The 13,861-nt window shown below is 37.5% G+C and overlaps 1 protein-coding gene across 2 annotated transcripts in view; it reads right to left on the reverse strand.

Moving 5' to 3' along the window:
• The window catches only part of MADD (MAP kinase activating death domain), a 64,126-nt gene that overhangs the window by 4,575 nt on the left and 45,690 nt on the right, over window positions 1-13,861 (reverse strand). For both annotated transcript variants that reach the window (XM_019471616.1, XM_019471615.1), the window contains exons 29-33: window positions 13,267-13,374; window positions 13,019-13,183; window positions 11,634-11,706; window positions 9,604-9,710; window positions 4,112-4,181 (exon numbers count right to left, since the gene is read on the reverse strand). In XM_019471616.1, the coding sequence (XP_019327161.1) occupies window positions 4,112-4,181; window positions 9,604-9,710; window positions 11,634-11,706; window positions 13,019-13,183; window positions 13,267-13,374 (523 nt within the window). The remainder of the gene's footprint in view (window positions 1-4,111; window positions 4,182-9,603; window positions 9,711-11,633; window positions 11,707-13,018; window positions 13,184-13,266; window positions 13,375-13,861) is intronic.

Genomic DNA, 13,861 nt, shown 5'->3' on the forward strand with positions numbered 1-13,861 from the left:
AAAAGGATGTGGGGGTGGGGGGGGGGGGGGGGGGATCTATTTTTCATCTCTTGATCCTGCACTGCCTCAAACTAACAGAAAGGAAAACAGGCATAATATAGCTAAAGAAAGTTCGCCTTTTGTTCTCATTGTGGAATGCATAAAAAAGCAAGCTGTAACCATCCCATTAGTGTGCACTGCATCTGAACTGTGCCTTTGACCCACACTTGGTCTACAAATCTTGTTGTGAACAGATACCATGGGAAATCACCAGGAGAGAACAAAGACCACACTAAGAACATACAAATGTCAAGTTTAAGATCAGTGGAATACCAAGACCAACTTTGAATACTTCCCTTCCAGAATAGCTGAAATTTGCCATGGAATTTCTGTGTCACAACAAAAAAATTTAGAAGCAGCAATACAGAAATTATGCAAAACCAAATCATACCAGGTTCATAGAGGAAGGGTAAATGTTTTATTACACATAGTACTAGTGACAAGAAAAGAAACAGAGGCAGATGAGTTCAGTATGAATAACTAGGAAAAGTCCACAACAAAACCTATCCATGCAGATGTCATCTTTTCAACTATGATATGACACAGCTAAACGCTGGAGAGGGAGACGGATCACACTCTAAGGGGCCAAAAGTAGGCAGTGCAGACTGGGTTTGAGAAAGTACTCTGAATATAAACCAGTGCCTACTAATTCTTGTATGTCACGGTATTGTCATTCTTGAAAAAAACTAGTGAAAAGTACAGAATATGGTTGTAAAAAGTAATTAATACTTTTGTTTAATTTTTCAATTCTCGCTTTTCTTGGAGTTGTCAGTTACATTAAGGACTGAGAAACATGGGAAGTGCACACCCAGGCTGCACTGCCCCAGTGATACCAGTGACTAGAGTTGGGGAGATAAGGAGGTGCACATCCAAGCTACCTTACCCGTTGCACCAGATGTTCCAAATTAACTCCATGTCACCAGGGGATAAAGGTGGGAGTGAGGCTGGTGCACAGCCAAATAGGGTAGGACTTTTACAGCTGTGTAAGTCTCACTGCCCACTGGATAACATACAACTGTTCATATACTCTTCAAAAGGCAGGAAGGGAAAGCTGTAAGGACCTTGTGCCACGAGGGAAGGAGAGAAGGGAAGCTGTAAAGTCCTGTATCATAATTGAGAATAGGAAGAGAGGGAACAGGAGAGCACCTAGGCAAGGTACTGTCTCCCCACTTCACAGTCAGTAAGTTGCCTTGTCTTTAAGTAAAGTACTCCTTCACAGTCCTTCCAATGGGGAAAATTCTCCTGAGAGGACTGAGTTAGGAAGAGTAAAAAGAGTGGGTTTGGATTTACACTCAGAAAGTCAAAGCACTACCGCTGCAGAATACAAAGAAAAAAGAAGAACAACAAAAAGAAAAAAAGAAAAAAAGAACCAAGCCTCAAATTAAGAGATTAGCAGAAGCACTTTTCTTCTAACATTAAAAGTTATTCCTGATGCTGTTGAACTAAGTGGATGAAGGGAGTAAATTATTAAGCACCATCCTGCAGCATTTGGTCCTGTGAATGAAAATATGGCGCTAGCATAGAATGAGTTTAGGGGACATCACTTTACCTGCTGGAGAATGAAGGTTTTCATAGCAGCGGCGGTGAAGGGGCCACAAGAAAGTAAAGCACAAGTACACAGCAGTAACTCAAATTCCAGAGGGAAGAGCCTTACATTTCCTCACTTACTTAAATCTCCACTTCCATTTGTGGGCAACAATTCCTGAACTTCTGCTTGCATCCTGCTCTGAAATCACAATTCCAACTTTCATGCTGCCATCTAAACCCAGCATTAACACAAACAGACCTTTAATTTCCTGCTGCGGTATCACTAAACTTGGAGCACTCATGCTTGGCAAAATCAAATAAACGAATCTTGCATTGAAGTATTTCCCACCAGACTGGAGTATGCATGCTTACCACACTCTACTTTTCTAAGAGGAGGTAGTGCTTCAGTATAGTCCTACTATAACAAATCTGATTGCAAGGTTCACAATGTTTAACACAGCTAAATAACTTCATTCTTAACAAGTCCACGCAAGTTTTTGGTGAATGTGATTAGTTTACTATTAACAAATTAACATGTTAATTTCTCTTGAACAGGACAGATTAGCATATCTTCTCATCTTTATAACAATTAAAAAAGTAGCTCTGAGGTAGTCTCTCATCTCTGCACAAGAAGAAAGCTTAGCTCCCCTGCAACATCTTTCTTGAAGAAACTTTATTAGCTGGATGGGCAAATTGTAAATCTCATTTGGTACATTTAAATTGGTTCTTGTCTGTGCCCTCTATTTTGGGAGGAGGGTATTTGTAATTTAATTGGTTTAATTTCTCAGTTTTTGCTTGTAGTGTCCAACTCCCAGTTTATTTTTAATTACTTCTTAAAATTACCCTTTCATAAGTTCTATATCACAATTCTAGCTTTTGCAGTAGGCCCTTAATTACAAAATTTTCAGTAAAAAAAGTTCTTTTTCTTACAGTTATGCCAGTCATTATTTAGGGGCTAAATGCTGTATTACAGAGTCATCAATAGAAGTTGACTGGAAATAACTAAGTGAAAGACTGTCTTTCTTCTTGTGCAATTTAAACAAACTATTAAAAGAAATACTTTGAGTTAAAACCTCTCAAAAAATGATGCAAACTTCATTTCTGATCGAAGTAATGTCTTTTAAGTTAAAGATTTCAGAAGCTGAAGCCATTCTTTAAGCTAATTTTATGGCTTCTTAACTTTCATCTTTGTAAAACTCATCAATAAGTTGATGAGTTTACAGCCTTAAGCAATTTCTGTAAGTAGTAAAATGAATCATGCCCGTCAGGGTGAAAACGTGGTATCAAAGGAATATGCAACCATAAAGTGCAGACAACTTCTGAACATCTAAACTATTAGAAATTTTTCAGGGTTTAAATACACTGATCTGATCATTTGAACCATGAACAACATTTTCAGAAAATGGGAAAAAATTGTTCACAAATTCAAATCCCAGACTTCTGGGAGATTAGTTTATGGCAAACAACAAGCAAACTGCAATAGTCAGAAAGGCTTTGTCATTTGAATACCTTATACCTTTGTATCACCGAAAGGAGACAACACATTATTATGGACAAAGACATTAATTTCAGCAATCTCATATTAACTGTCTTTTATATTCTAAGAGACAATCCCTCAGCCAGAACATTCTATTCAGAGCACCAACGAACAATGAGAGTCTTGGTAAAGGGAGCTGCTGATTTAGATTTTGATTAACGGCCAAAGTATGGATGCTGATCTACTACGGAAAGAATGTTGTAAATTTTATCTTCTTTTTAAATGTTTCATACATACACTTAAGACCTAGACAAATGTCTCACAGATGGGTGGAAGAATAAACCAATATGGGTTTGGGGACTATTTCAAGAGAAGTATGTGGATCATTCTTCTGGAGACCTGCATCTGAAGTCACTAAGTATAGTGTGACTGACAGTAACACTGAATAGTAACCCAGAATTTTCCCCAAACTACACTGTAGGCAGATTATATGTAATAGCAATAACTGACCAAAATAGCACAAATTCTCTATTCTACTTAACCTTTACTTTTCCACTCTTTACCAGTCATGCTCTGAAACAAAAACCACAGGATAAAGTGCAACCTGACAAAACATTATCTGCTCCATACAACAAAAATGAAATTCCACATAGAGCAAAGAGGAAACTTTGCAATTAACAGTAATTCTTTGTAATGAAAGCATAGTTTGTTGAGAAAGATCAGCTATAAGTCCTGCTTAAAAATGTGGCTTTTCAGGTGAAAAAGGAACATACCAAAGAAAATTCCTACACACATCCAAGTTTAACTGTTGTTTTGTTTGTTTCAGAAGACTCAGAACATCTTCTTTGTCTATTAACAAAAAGCACCTAGGCCACAAATCTTAATACGATGAAAATTAATGTGTAAATTTTTATGTTAAGTCACCCATCTCTCAGTTAGGCAACTTCTCACGTGCAATCTACATTTATCTCCCATCTTTGAAACTGCAGTGCAACTCTGAATCTGAAGACTGGAAATTTGAGTTACTGCCATGTGAGTACAGACCTAATATCAAAATAATGTAATTACCAAATTCCTCCAGGACAAAGACTCCTCGCACAGTATTGCACTTTTTAATGTGATTCAGCTCTATGAAAACCTACAAAAACAGGAGGAAAAGTAACATAAAATTAGTCAGGTTTGTTATTTTTAAACTAAAAACCAAAATTAAACAAAATCATCATCACAGCGGATACAACCTGAAGTGTTGTAATATACACTACCGGTTCATTTACAGTTTAATATATAAATAAAGGGTGAAATAAATATTCAAAAGACAAACTTGCCACAATGCTAGAAATCAACAAATAACTTAAAAGCGCTAAGAAGCGAAGACAGCAGAAGATGAAGTACCTTCCGCTCCTTGCAGGAGGAGAAAGCATGGAAGAGAAACGAAGGAGTTAGTAACTCTGACATATCCAACATTGCTACCCCTTCAGGCACTCAAATGAGTTATTGCAAAAAGAATACCAACACACCTGAAATATAACAGAAAAGGGGGACGAGAAAAAAGCTGGCTCCCAAATTTGGCACGATTTGTAACCTCTGATCCATCCCAGTTAGTTTCTGCCCCTCCATGCATCCTCCTCCAGCACAGAGGGCAGGTAAGGGGCACTATACTTCCCACCCTGACACAGATCCTTCTAACCTATCCAGTAGTCGAATTTAATCCAATGAGGAACAACTACTCTTCCTTCTCCCTGAGAGCCTTGCCGTTTAGGACTTTACTAGGGTTTATGAGACATAATCTGCATACTTACTCTTGGAACTGTCTCCTTTAACAGTCACTAGCAGTTTTCTGCTTAAAGCAGGATGGGAGAGTTTGGACCCTTCTCTATTTTCTCACTTCACATTATGGCTGCTGCCAGCTGAGCAGTCACTTACAAAACAAACCTGCTTTAAACTCATGTTTTACATACGTGAACCCCAGAAGACAAAACAGTTGAACTACATGACTAGGTTTTTCAGTCCAGAACCAAGATGCCAAGACTGCATAAATAAACAAGTTCTCTGAGCACAAGGAGTTTGTTCAATATCCAATCTATTTCAAGATACAAAACAGCCCCTTCTTATATGCACATCTCCAAAAGAGTCAGAGTGAGTACACAGACAGAAGAATCTGTAGAAAGTGCTATAAGGAATCAATTCCATATTCCAGTTTCTAACATACTTGCTTTTTCAAGGCAAGAGAAACACTAAGAATAACATTGTCCTAGCATTCAGAGTCAGTCTATGTCCAATACCTTAGAGAGACCCTTGCAGGACTGTATTCCAGTAGTCTGGATTGATACTTTCAGTGCCTATACACTTATGACACCATGATCTCAGGACCTTTTTTTTAAAAATGTTACTGGAGAAACTTCATTGTCTTGGAAAGAAGGGAAAGGAAATCTCTGCAACCCTTTTGAATCCAATACTAGCAACATCCTTGTAATCATAGATGATATGCCACCCAAGAAAGGCAAAGGAGTCAACACCAGAAATCGTTGTGTTTTTTTTAAGAAACAGGCTTATCTGTATCAATAGAGGTCAGTAAATGCACCATACATCTGAGAGAAATCGGGTTGATTTTCAAGTTAAAGGGGTTTTATTATTTTTTTTATTAGCAGAGACCTAAAACAGACCCAGGATATTTTTTGCTCAATATAAAAAACTAAACTTCCACTTACTTAATCAGAAAATCTGAAGCTTGCTTTCTGCTTACATTCAAGCACTCAGGGAAAGGAGACTTAATCCCATCTTTTTTGTTTGCCTGTCTTCACCGATGTTCTATGTCAGTTTAGTTGGTCGAAAACATTTTATTTTTTGAGGAATAGTTACAGAGTAAACAAGTCAATAACAGAACACTTTCTTTATTGCACTTAGCTTCCTTTTTCTGTAATATTTTCTGTGAAATGTTTTTGCTAGTAGTCTAATGTACAAAATTCAGAAAGTCAATAGAAAGGCTCAGGTGAAACATTTGTTGTTTTATCTGGTAACAGTAAAGCTGCCTAAAAGACTTGACTGCCCCATGTGCTCATGATCTGAGTATAATGTTAAGGAGTGCTGCATTTCCACAAGAATTATGAATGAGATAAGAATTTATCGAGTTTGTCACAATTACAGTAAGTTATCAGTTTTCAGAAGACATATGAGTTGATGGGCAATTTCTTGTTATATTGTTTAAGGGACAGAGATGCTCTCCTCTCACTCAATCAGAAAACAAGCGTAAAGGAAGTAACAGTTACTTACCCTAGGGAAAAACTGTGGTTCTTCAAGACAGAGCATTCAGTGTGGATCCTACTGTAGATGGGCATGTGCCTGCTGCATTTTATTAAACTTCCATCTATTTTTGACACAGATGAATTCATAATGGGGACAGAGTTACTGAGGCCCAATATTATAACATAATTTGTAGATGCAAACTCAGAATAGTCTGCCAATGCCACAGGTACACTTGATTCCTCCCTATTCCAAAGGACTTCCTCTGACCTGCTAGGCACAGATAGACTTTAACATTCTTTCTTCTTAAACTTATGGGCGCTGCCAGCATGGTGAGACCATTTGTGAACAGTAAAGACAACTATCGTGTCAATAACAGGTTGGCCCACCATGCATCCAAGACATTTCCTGAGGAATTCATAAGGCGGTAAGAACATATACACGCTGCAAATCAACGGCTTTCAAAAACAGTTTCATGAAAGCAAGCACCATTCTAACACTGAAGCAGTATGTTCAGCCTTCTCAGGTAGGACAGAATAGACTCCATTTATCTTTTTATTTATAAAAGGTATGTTCTTCCTACGTTCTAAATGAATTATTTCTATGGTGTCCAACCAAGCAGAGCAACAGAAATCCCTTCTTTTAGTAAGCTTCATTGCTGAAAAGAGTACTTGGAAAGAGGGTCAAGAACAGGGCCTGTATATGGAGTAAGAAAAGGAAGATGAAGAGAAAGCTGTGCCTGATGAGGTCCTGTAGGCATTTGTTGGTTAGTATCCCCATCCAAATTCAATAGAAACAGAAAAAGCCATTTTCAACACAGAGAAACAGCTATAGGATCCTGGTTTTAATCATGCTCATATACATATTCTGAAATCAACTGCCTTAGGGAGAAATTCATATAATTTATATGAAAATTGGAAAGGAAAATTCATCTAGAACAGCAGACCTTTTATTAAGAAAGCAGGCTGGTTGATGAGTTTTAGAATAAGAATGCAAACATCCTTTAGCTCCACAGATTATGAAATTGGAGGGGATTTTTTTTGTATGGTGCAACTAGTAGGAGTCCTTTATGTAACTGCTACAGTTGTCCATTCTACACAGACCCTCAAATGGTAGACTTTTGATATCTGTTTAGACACTTTGCTTTGAGAAGGAAAACAAGAATATGTCTTAGGTCCACTAAATGGTACTGAATGCCCTTGCCAGCTGGCAGTGTAAATCTAACAGACCAAGAATTAAACATATCAAATAAATGAAGTATATTTTCCAGAACTGTACTTGTTTCAATATCCAACTTAAGTAATGGAAACTGATCTGGCTACAGGCTCATTGGAAAGGTGATGAAGAGGAGGAATAATCTTTCAGGTGGGGGAGACAGCTGGCACACTTTCTGGGTCTGACCTGCACAGACTGTCTTCCAGAAAAGATGTAGTAATTTTCACCACGGACAGCAAATTAGAACACCATTCTCTGTAAGGAAAGGTATGATAAAGCTAGTACTCTAGGAGTGCTGGTGGTAGCACAGGACTCAGTTATCTGTGGTATGAAATTCAACTGGTAATGGTCCTGACAGTTGTATAGTAACTATCAGTACTAGGTTTCCCTAAGGTTTCTTTCAGAATGTCATTCCAGTCTTTCAGGGAAAAAAAAAAAAGGCTTTGACTTTAAGGACAAGGGTATGTTCTAGGATTTGGAGTTTTTCTTTTGGACAGATACATGTGTGCTTACTATGTACTTAACACTGAGTGTCTTTGTCTTGTGAAGATGCCTGTTACACTTAAGAAACCATCATGATGATGATGTGGCTACCTTCTTATATATCTTTTCTCACTGCAAATGCATATATGCCTGGATGTTCTGTTCAAGAGATGAGCAGTCTGAGCTCAGCATCTTTTTTGACTTCTGGCAGAAGAAAAATGAGAAGCAAACAGAACATTCCCTATGGTGTGTCCTTACCTTAGGACAAAGTAATTTCTATTACGTCCGTCTATAATGATATCAAACTGTTGCTTCAAGAGCAGCGTTTAATTTTCAAAGGCTTTAGACGTGCCATTTCCAGTAACTATGAAAATTCATTCTGTACTACTGATGAGTTCCTCCTGCAGTTCTTCATATTTCGGCATATCCAATAAAAAGTTAAAACCTATAACTAAGTCATACAGGTAGACTGTTCCATCACAGAGTAGGTTTGAAATACTACAGCAGGTCAGCTGTAGTCCGGGTTCTACCCTGGTAATAGACAGGAAGAAAACTGAAGGAGGTTCACAACTCTCCACTCCTTATACTGGCACATACAAACTCAAGAGAGGCACATGGTGCTGCTGTGACCTTGGGAGAAGTATTAAAGATTCTGAGCATGTGTGTTTGAGATGCACATGCACTTCCAGTGGGATCTACACTGATGTATCCTCAAAGAAGAATAAAGCTTGTGTGGGGAGAAAAGTCTAGTCAGGAAGAAAGGAAAAAAAAACTCCACAGAGGACTGACAGAAGCTTTTCTTTCTCTCTCTCTCTCTCTCTCTCTCACACACACACACACACTTTGTCTCTCTCTCTCCCCCCTAAAAATCGATTCTATCGTCTAGCATAGCATGCATTTAAGATCATATGCAAAACAAAAAAACACAAAGCAAAATAAAAAACAAGGATAAAAGGAAGCAACAGAAACAACATCCAGAGAAAGGAAGAAATGACAATTCTAGTTGTGTTTCCTCTATGCCCAAGAGATCTGCTATTCGGAAGGAAAAAAAAAAAAATCAGTAATTTTTTCTTATTTTTGTGAATAACAGCAAGAGCCACTTTCCCATTTTATTTTCATACTAAATTCTACAGATGGTTTCTCAAATTTTAAAACAAGACAGATTAAATATGATGCAGAAGGTTGCCCTCTGTACCTGCAATATTCAAACACTATATCTTTAAGGTTGACTGCGTATGCCATCAGGATATGTTCACAGTGTGATGCATTATGGCAGTTTAGATTACTATTGATCACTTTTTCTGTCCCTTAATATACTGGCTACCATTTGTTTTGTGCTTAGACCATTCAGACCACCAGAAACAAGAAGTTGAAACCTGTATCAATGTTTTTCTTCCATTGATTATAGTTTTCCTGAGGATATTTAATTTCAGTACATTTTTACATATATACTCATATATATATATATGTGCATGTGTGTTTGTGTGCAAATATACATACGCTTTTTTACCCCCATCACGCTATCCCTTGTCCTTGTTGATACTCTGGGAAGAGGAAACACATATACAGGCGTGCTGCAAAAAGCTTCATGCTCACAGTGTTCTCACGGATTTTCCTCATACCTGACTGTGCATAAATTTCAGGTTAATGCCTTCCAGTGTGACCTGAAGAAGACCTCCTTCACCAGTTTTCATATCCTGCACAGGGAACTCACCACCCAACTCAGGGCCTGTGATATGTTAATTAAAAAAAAAAAAAAAATCAAAGGAAAACAAACAAACAAAAATATCCAGAGAGAGAAAGAGAGAGAGAGAAAGAACAGAAAGCAGTCAGCCAAGTCATGATATGTAGAAGGGGAATATAAAACAATAAAAACATAATTTCCATCTGATGTGCATAGCAAGAGAACACTACTAAGAATAGTAGGCAGCACTTCAGTAGAGTCCACTCACTAATGACAGCCTTCTGAGAACCACTAGACTTTTAAGTATCATAACAAATTTCATCCTGGTTACATGAAGGGACATAGATGTCAGCTCAGTCTGTATTTATTGTAGTTCATATTGGGGTTTTGTTTGTTTGTTTTAAATGACACATTTCATTTCTGCATGGTAAGACTGCAATTACATAACACCACAGACAGCACAGACTTAAGTACAAACACATAAGCAAGTACAAACTAGGCTTGCATTTGTGAGCTTGATGATTTTTGTATGGCATTGTTTTATGCTTTCAACAATGAAAAAGTCAACATGGTTACAACAATGACAATTTAATAGAGGACATTAATAGATGACAGTCTAGGCATTTTCATCTAGTTTCTTTTACATCATTCACTTCAGCTAGAAAATGCTTTCTTATAATGATTTTTTTAAAAAATCATCATTTGTGCAGAACCACTGAACTCTGGAGAATGGCTTTCAAACACATTTTTAATACTACATTATTGCCCAAGTCTTAAAATAGCTTCCAAAGATACTTTTGCCTCCTCTACCCTCAGTGAAAGTCCAGTCCTTCCTCCCGCTCCTCAAATTAAACTGGACTAATGGTAGGAGGAAGAAAACAGTGGCTCTTCCAAGCTCCAACAGCTAGCTGAGAGTTGAGCACTTAGGATGCTAGACTTAAACGCAAGTCATTTTCTCAGTCATGCTGATGCCAGTTATGAGTATAAAATGTAGACCCCTTAGATTTGGCATTAAGACACACCTAAAATAGGCTTGTACCTCAAAGCATGGCTCCCAGAGTCCCAGCATCCACTTGAAAAAAAAGAAATAGTTGCAACAAAAATCAAACTTGAAAACACGAAACCAGAGTGATGTTACCCTGAACCTGCAAACAGACTCCAACAAGGGAGAAACAACCATCTTATGAAGGTATAAAAAAAGCCACCTTCATGTTTGTTACCCAGGTACATACAGCACCTGCTGCTCTCTGGGGACTAAGAAAAATGGAAAATTGCCTTCCCAAGAACTAATCTCCCAAAACTGCAAATCCACTTTTCTAGTTTTTTTGACTCAACAGGAAAAGGAAAGTGGTGTTTGCCAAGAAAAGTGTCACCGGTATAATTACACTATCCTGTACCAGATGACGATGCTAAACTAAGAAGAATGTCAACACTGGAGAAGTTGTACTGATATAAGGACATTGGGTTAACTGCACCTTTTGACTTGCACCAGTATGAGACTTTCTGATATAGAAAAGGTTTCTGCATTGAAGGTCTGCAGAAAGCTGCAGATTCATCACTGCAGATTCACTAAGACAAACAAGCATATTTATTAGCCTCCATTCTCAACACAAAGTGGACAACATAGTTCTATGTCTCAATCAGGAATATAAGGAGTAGCTAGCCAACGGTGAAGAGAAAGTGAAGCTGAAGTTTCATAGTCTTTTCTTAGTTATCATTTTACTGGCAGCTAGTCCTCCTTAAATGCCACTCTTCTTTATACAGGTGTTTTGTTTATGTTTGTATTTAGAGTGAGGTATCTGGGGGCAAGCTAATGATAACACCAAGTCTGCTACATACACACGGATGTACAAAGCTACCCTCAGATTTCCAAGTAAAAGGAGATTATGTTCAAAGAAGTTATTAATAAAAAAAATTTGTTGATTGCAGATTAAACAACAAATGTTCCCAACAAGCAAAATCTTGTACCTGGTTTAATGCTTTGTTGTCTTGCTGCTGCTCGCTCCATGCTGTCTTTTACACAGTAGTATAATTCCCGACACTAACATATAAAAGAAGAGTAATACGATGTTATTTTTCCAAATTACTAGGGGAAAAGAACAGCAAGATTCTAAGATTCTACCAAAAAAACAAGCCCCATGTGGTGCATAACAACAAAAAGCCTATAGAAGTTCAACCACAGCTAATTACTAGATGGTATTTATATTTATTTTTCAAGTTGACAGAGAAACTATATGATACCATTTCATAGCACAAGCTAGTGAAGAGTTCATGGCTTGGCACATGCTCATGAGCAATCTAACCAAGTTTACTCAGTTTCCTAGTGTAGAAAAAGCCTCAAAACAATATCACCATCTCTCCCTTTCTTTCGGCTTCCAGCAATCAATGTTAATGGTCATGCCCATATGATCTACCTTTTTGATATTCATATCAACTTCCTTATGCCATATTCTTCTATTCATCTTCCTCCAACTGCCCTCTCTAATATCAAATAATGTTAAGCCATAAACTCAGAGTAAAATTTAAGAAAATTTTCTATCTGAAGCCCAAGATACATGCAATTAGCTTTCCAAGTAACTTCTGTAGCACACTGCTTTTGTCCTCCTTCCCTTTGTATTCACACCTGCATTATGACGACCTGGTCTATGTAAAATGAAATTTTTGAAGCAGAAATCTAATCCCTTTATATATCTCAAAGATAATAACCTTTCAATATATTACTTGCATTTACAAATCTTTACATTTTGTTTCCTGGTCATTGTGTAGGAGTTACTGGAGTTCTAAGAGTTACTGGAGTTTTCCTAGTAGGTTAAACCTATTTCTTTATATTTGCAATTAATCATAAGGAGAAGAAAAGGGCTTTCATATTAGCAGAGAATGTAGGCATATATGAAATAAAAATCAAACATGGGCTTATGGAGAAAAATTTTTATCTATTTTGTCAGTTTGGGTTTGCCATTAAAAATGACACAATCAACTCAATTACTAAGACATAGTTTTATTTAGCTTTTTCCCCATGAATCTACCACAATATTTTTACTACCTTTATAAAGCCTGCAAGATAATGCAACATTTAGTAATACTGATGCTTTCCTTCTTCTATCCAAAAAACCAAGTAAAAACTACACATGTAATTTCCTAAGTTACATCCTGCTGTACTACTGTCTTCAAGCAAATAACAAGGCATAATGCCAGCTTCAGATGTCAGTGCTGTTAAACAGCCATTGCAGTTCAGTAACCAGTGCTGGAGAGAGAATGCTATTTTTTGATTAAACACGGAATGTGACACCCAAGGATTTGTTTGTTCTATGCAGTTTTCCCTCAGCATTGTGTGTATTAAACAAGATGCATACCTTCTTTGTGTAGAACTTGTTCAGTTGTGTCTCCTGACCATTCCTCCGCCAGAGGCACAGCACTTTTGTTTTGGGACAGTAAGTCATGTTGATGAGTTTCTCATACCACCAACGTTCATACACAGTTCCAATGTTGCTTCTCAGCACAATGCAATCATCACATACCTGGGAGCACAAAATATTACATAAGATTTCTAATATTATTTATTGAATGCTACTCGTTGCATTAATATTATTCTTGTCTCTACCTCCATGAAAAATATGTCTCCTGTTGTGTCTGTCCCAGCATGTACTACAAAAGTCTGCTTCTTGATGTGGCGGCTGCCACTGGGTCTCACAGGGAGTTCCCGTCCATTCTAGACAAAAAAAAAAAAATGCAATCATTAATGAACTTTGAAACCAATTTTTCCTGATCTATTGGAAAAAAACCCATTAGGTGACACTAGGAGCGTTTTCAACAAATGAAAGAAAAAAGTATTTTTAACACAGCTGATCGGAGGCAATTTTGGACAAAGCCTTAAGCAAGATACTCTAGTTTCAACAAGTGTGACTACGAGAGCTATCACAGCATACAACAACATTCACGCTGGTACCATACTCAGTATAAGATAGTGAGGTGTCTGGGTTCCAGTAACATTGCAGTAAACTGGTCTGCTTTTTCCCAATTAATTGTAAGAGAATTTTGTGTCCTTTCTGTGCATGAAGCTAAGTTCCAAATGTAAAAATGCTTTGAAAAATTAGCTTTCAAAGGACCTAACTTGCATCCACCCCGGTGACGGTTGTGTTAAAAGCTGGCTAGTTTTGTTAACTTAAGTGTTAGCCTATATTCTTAATGAGCATTAC

The sequence above is a fragment of the Aptenodytes forsteri genome, unplaced genomic scaffold, assembly GCF_000699145.1.
Source record: "Aptenodytes forsteri isolate BGI_AS27 unplaced genomic scaffold, ASM69914v1 Scaffold146, whole genome shotgun sequence".
NCBI classification, from domain to species: Eukaryota; Metazoa; Chordata; class Aves; order Sphenisciformes; family Spheniscidae; genus Aptenodytes; species Aptenodytes forsteri.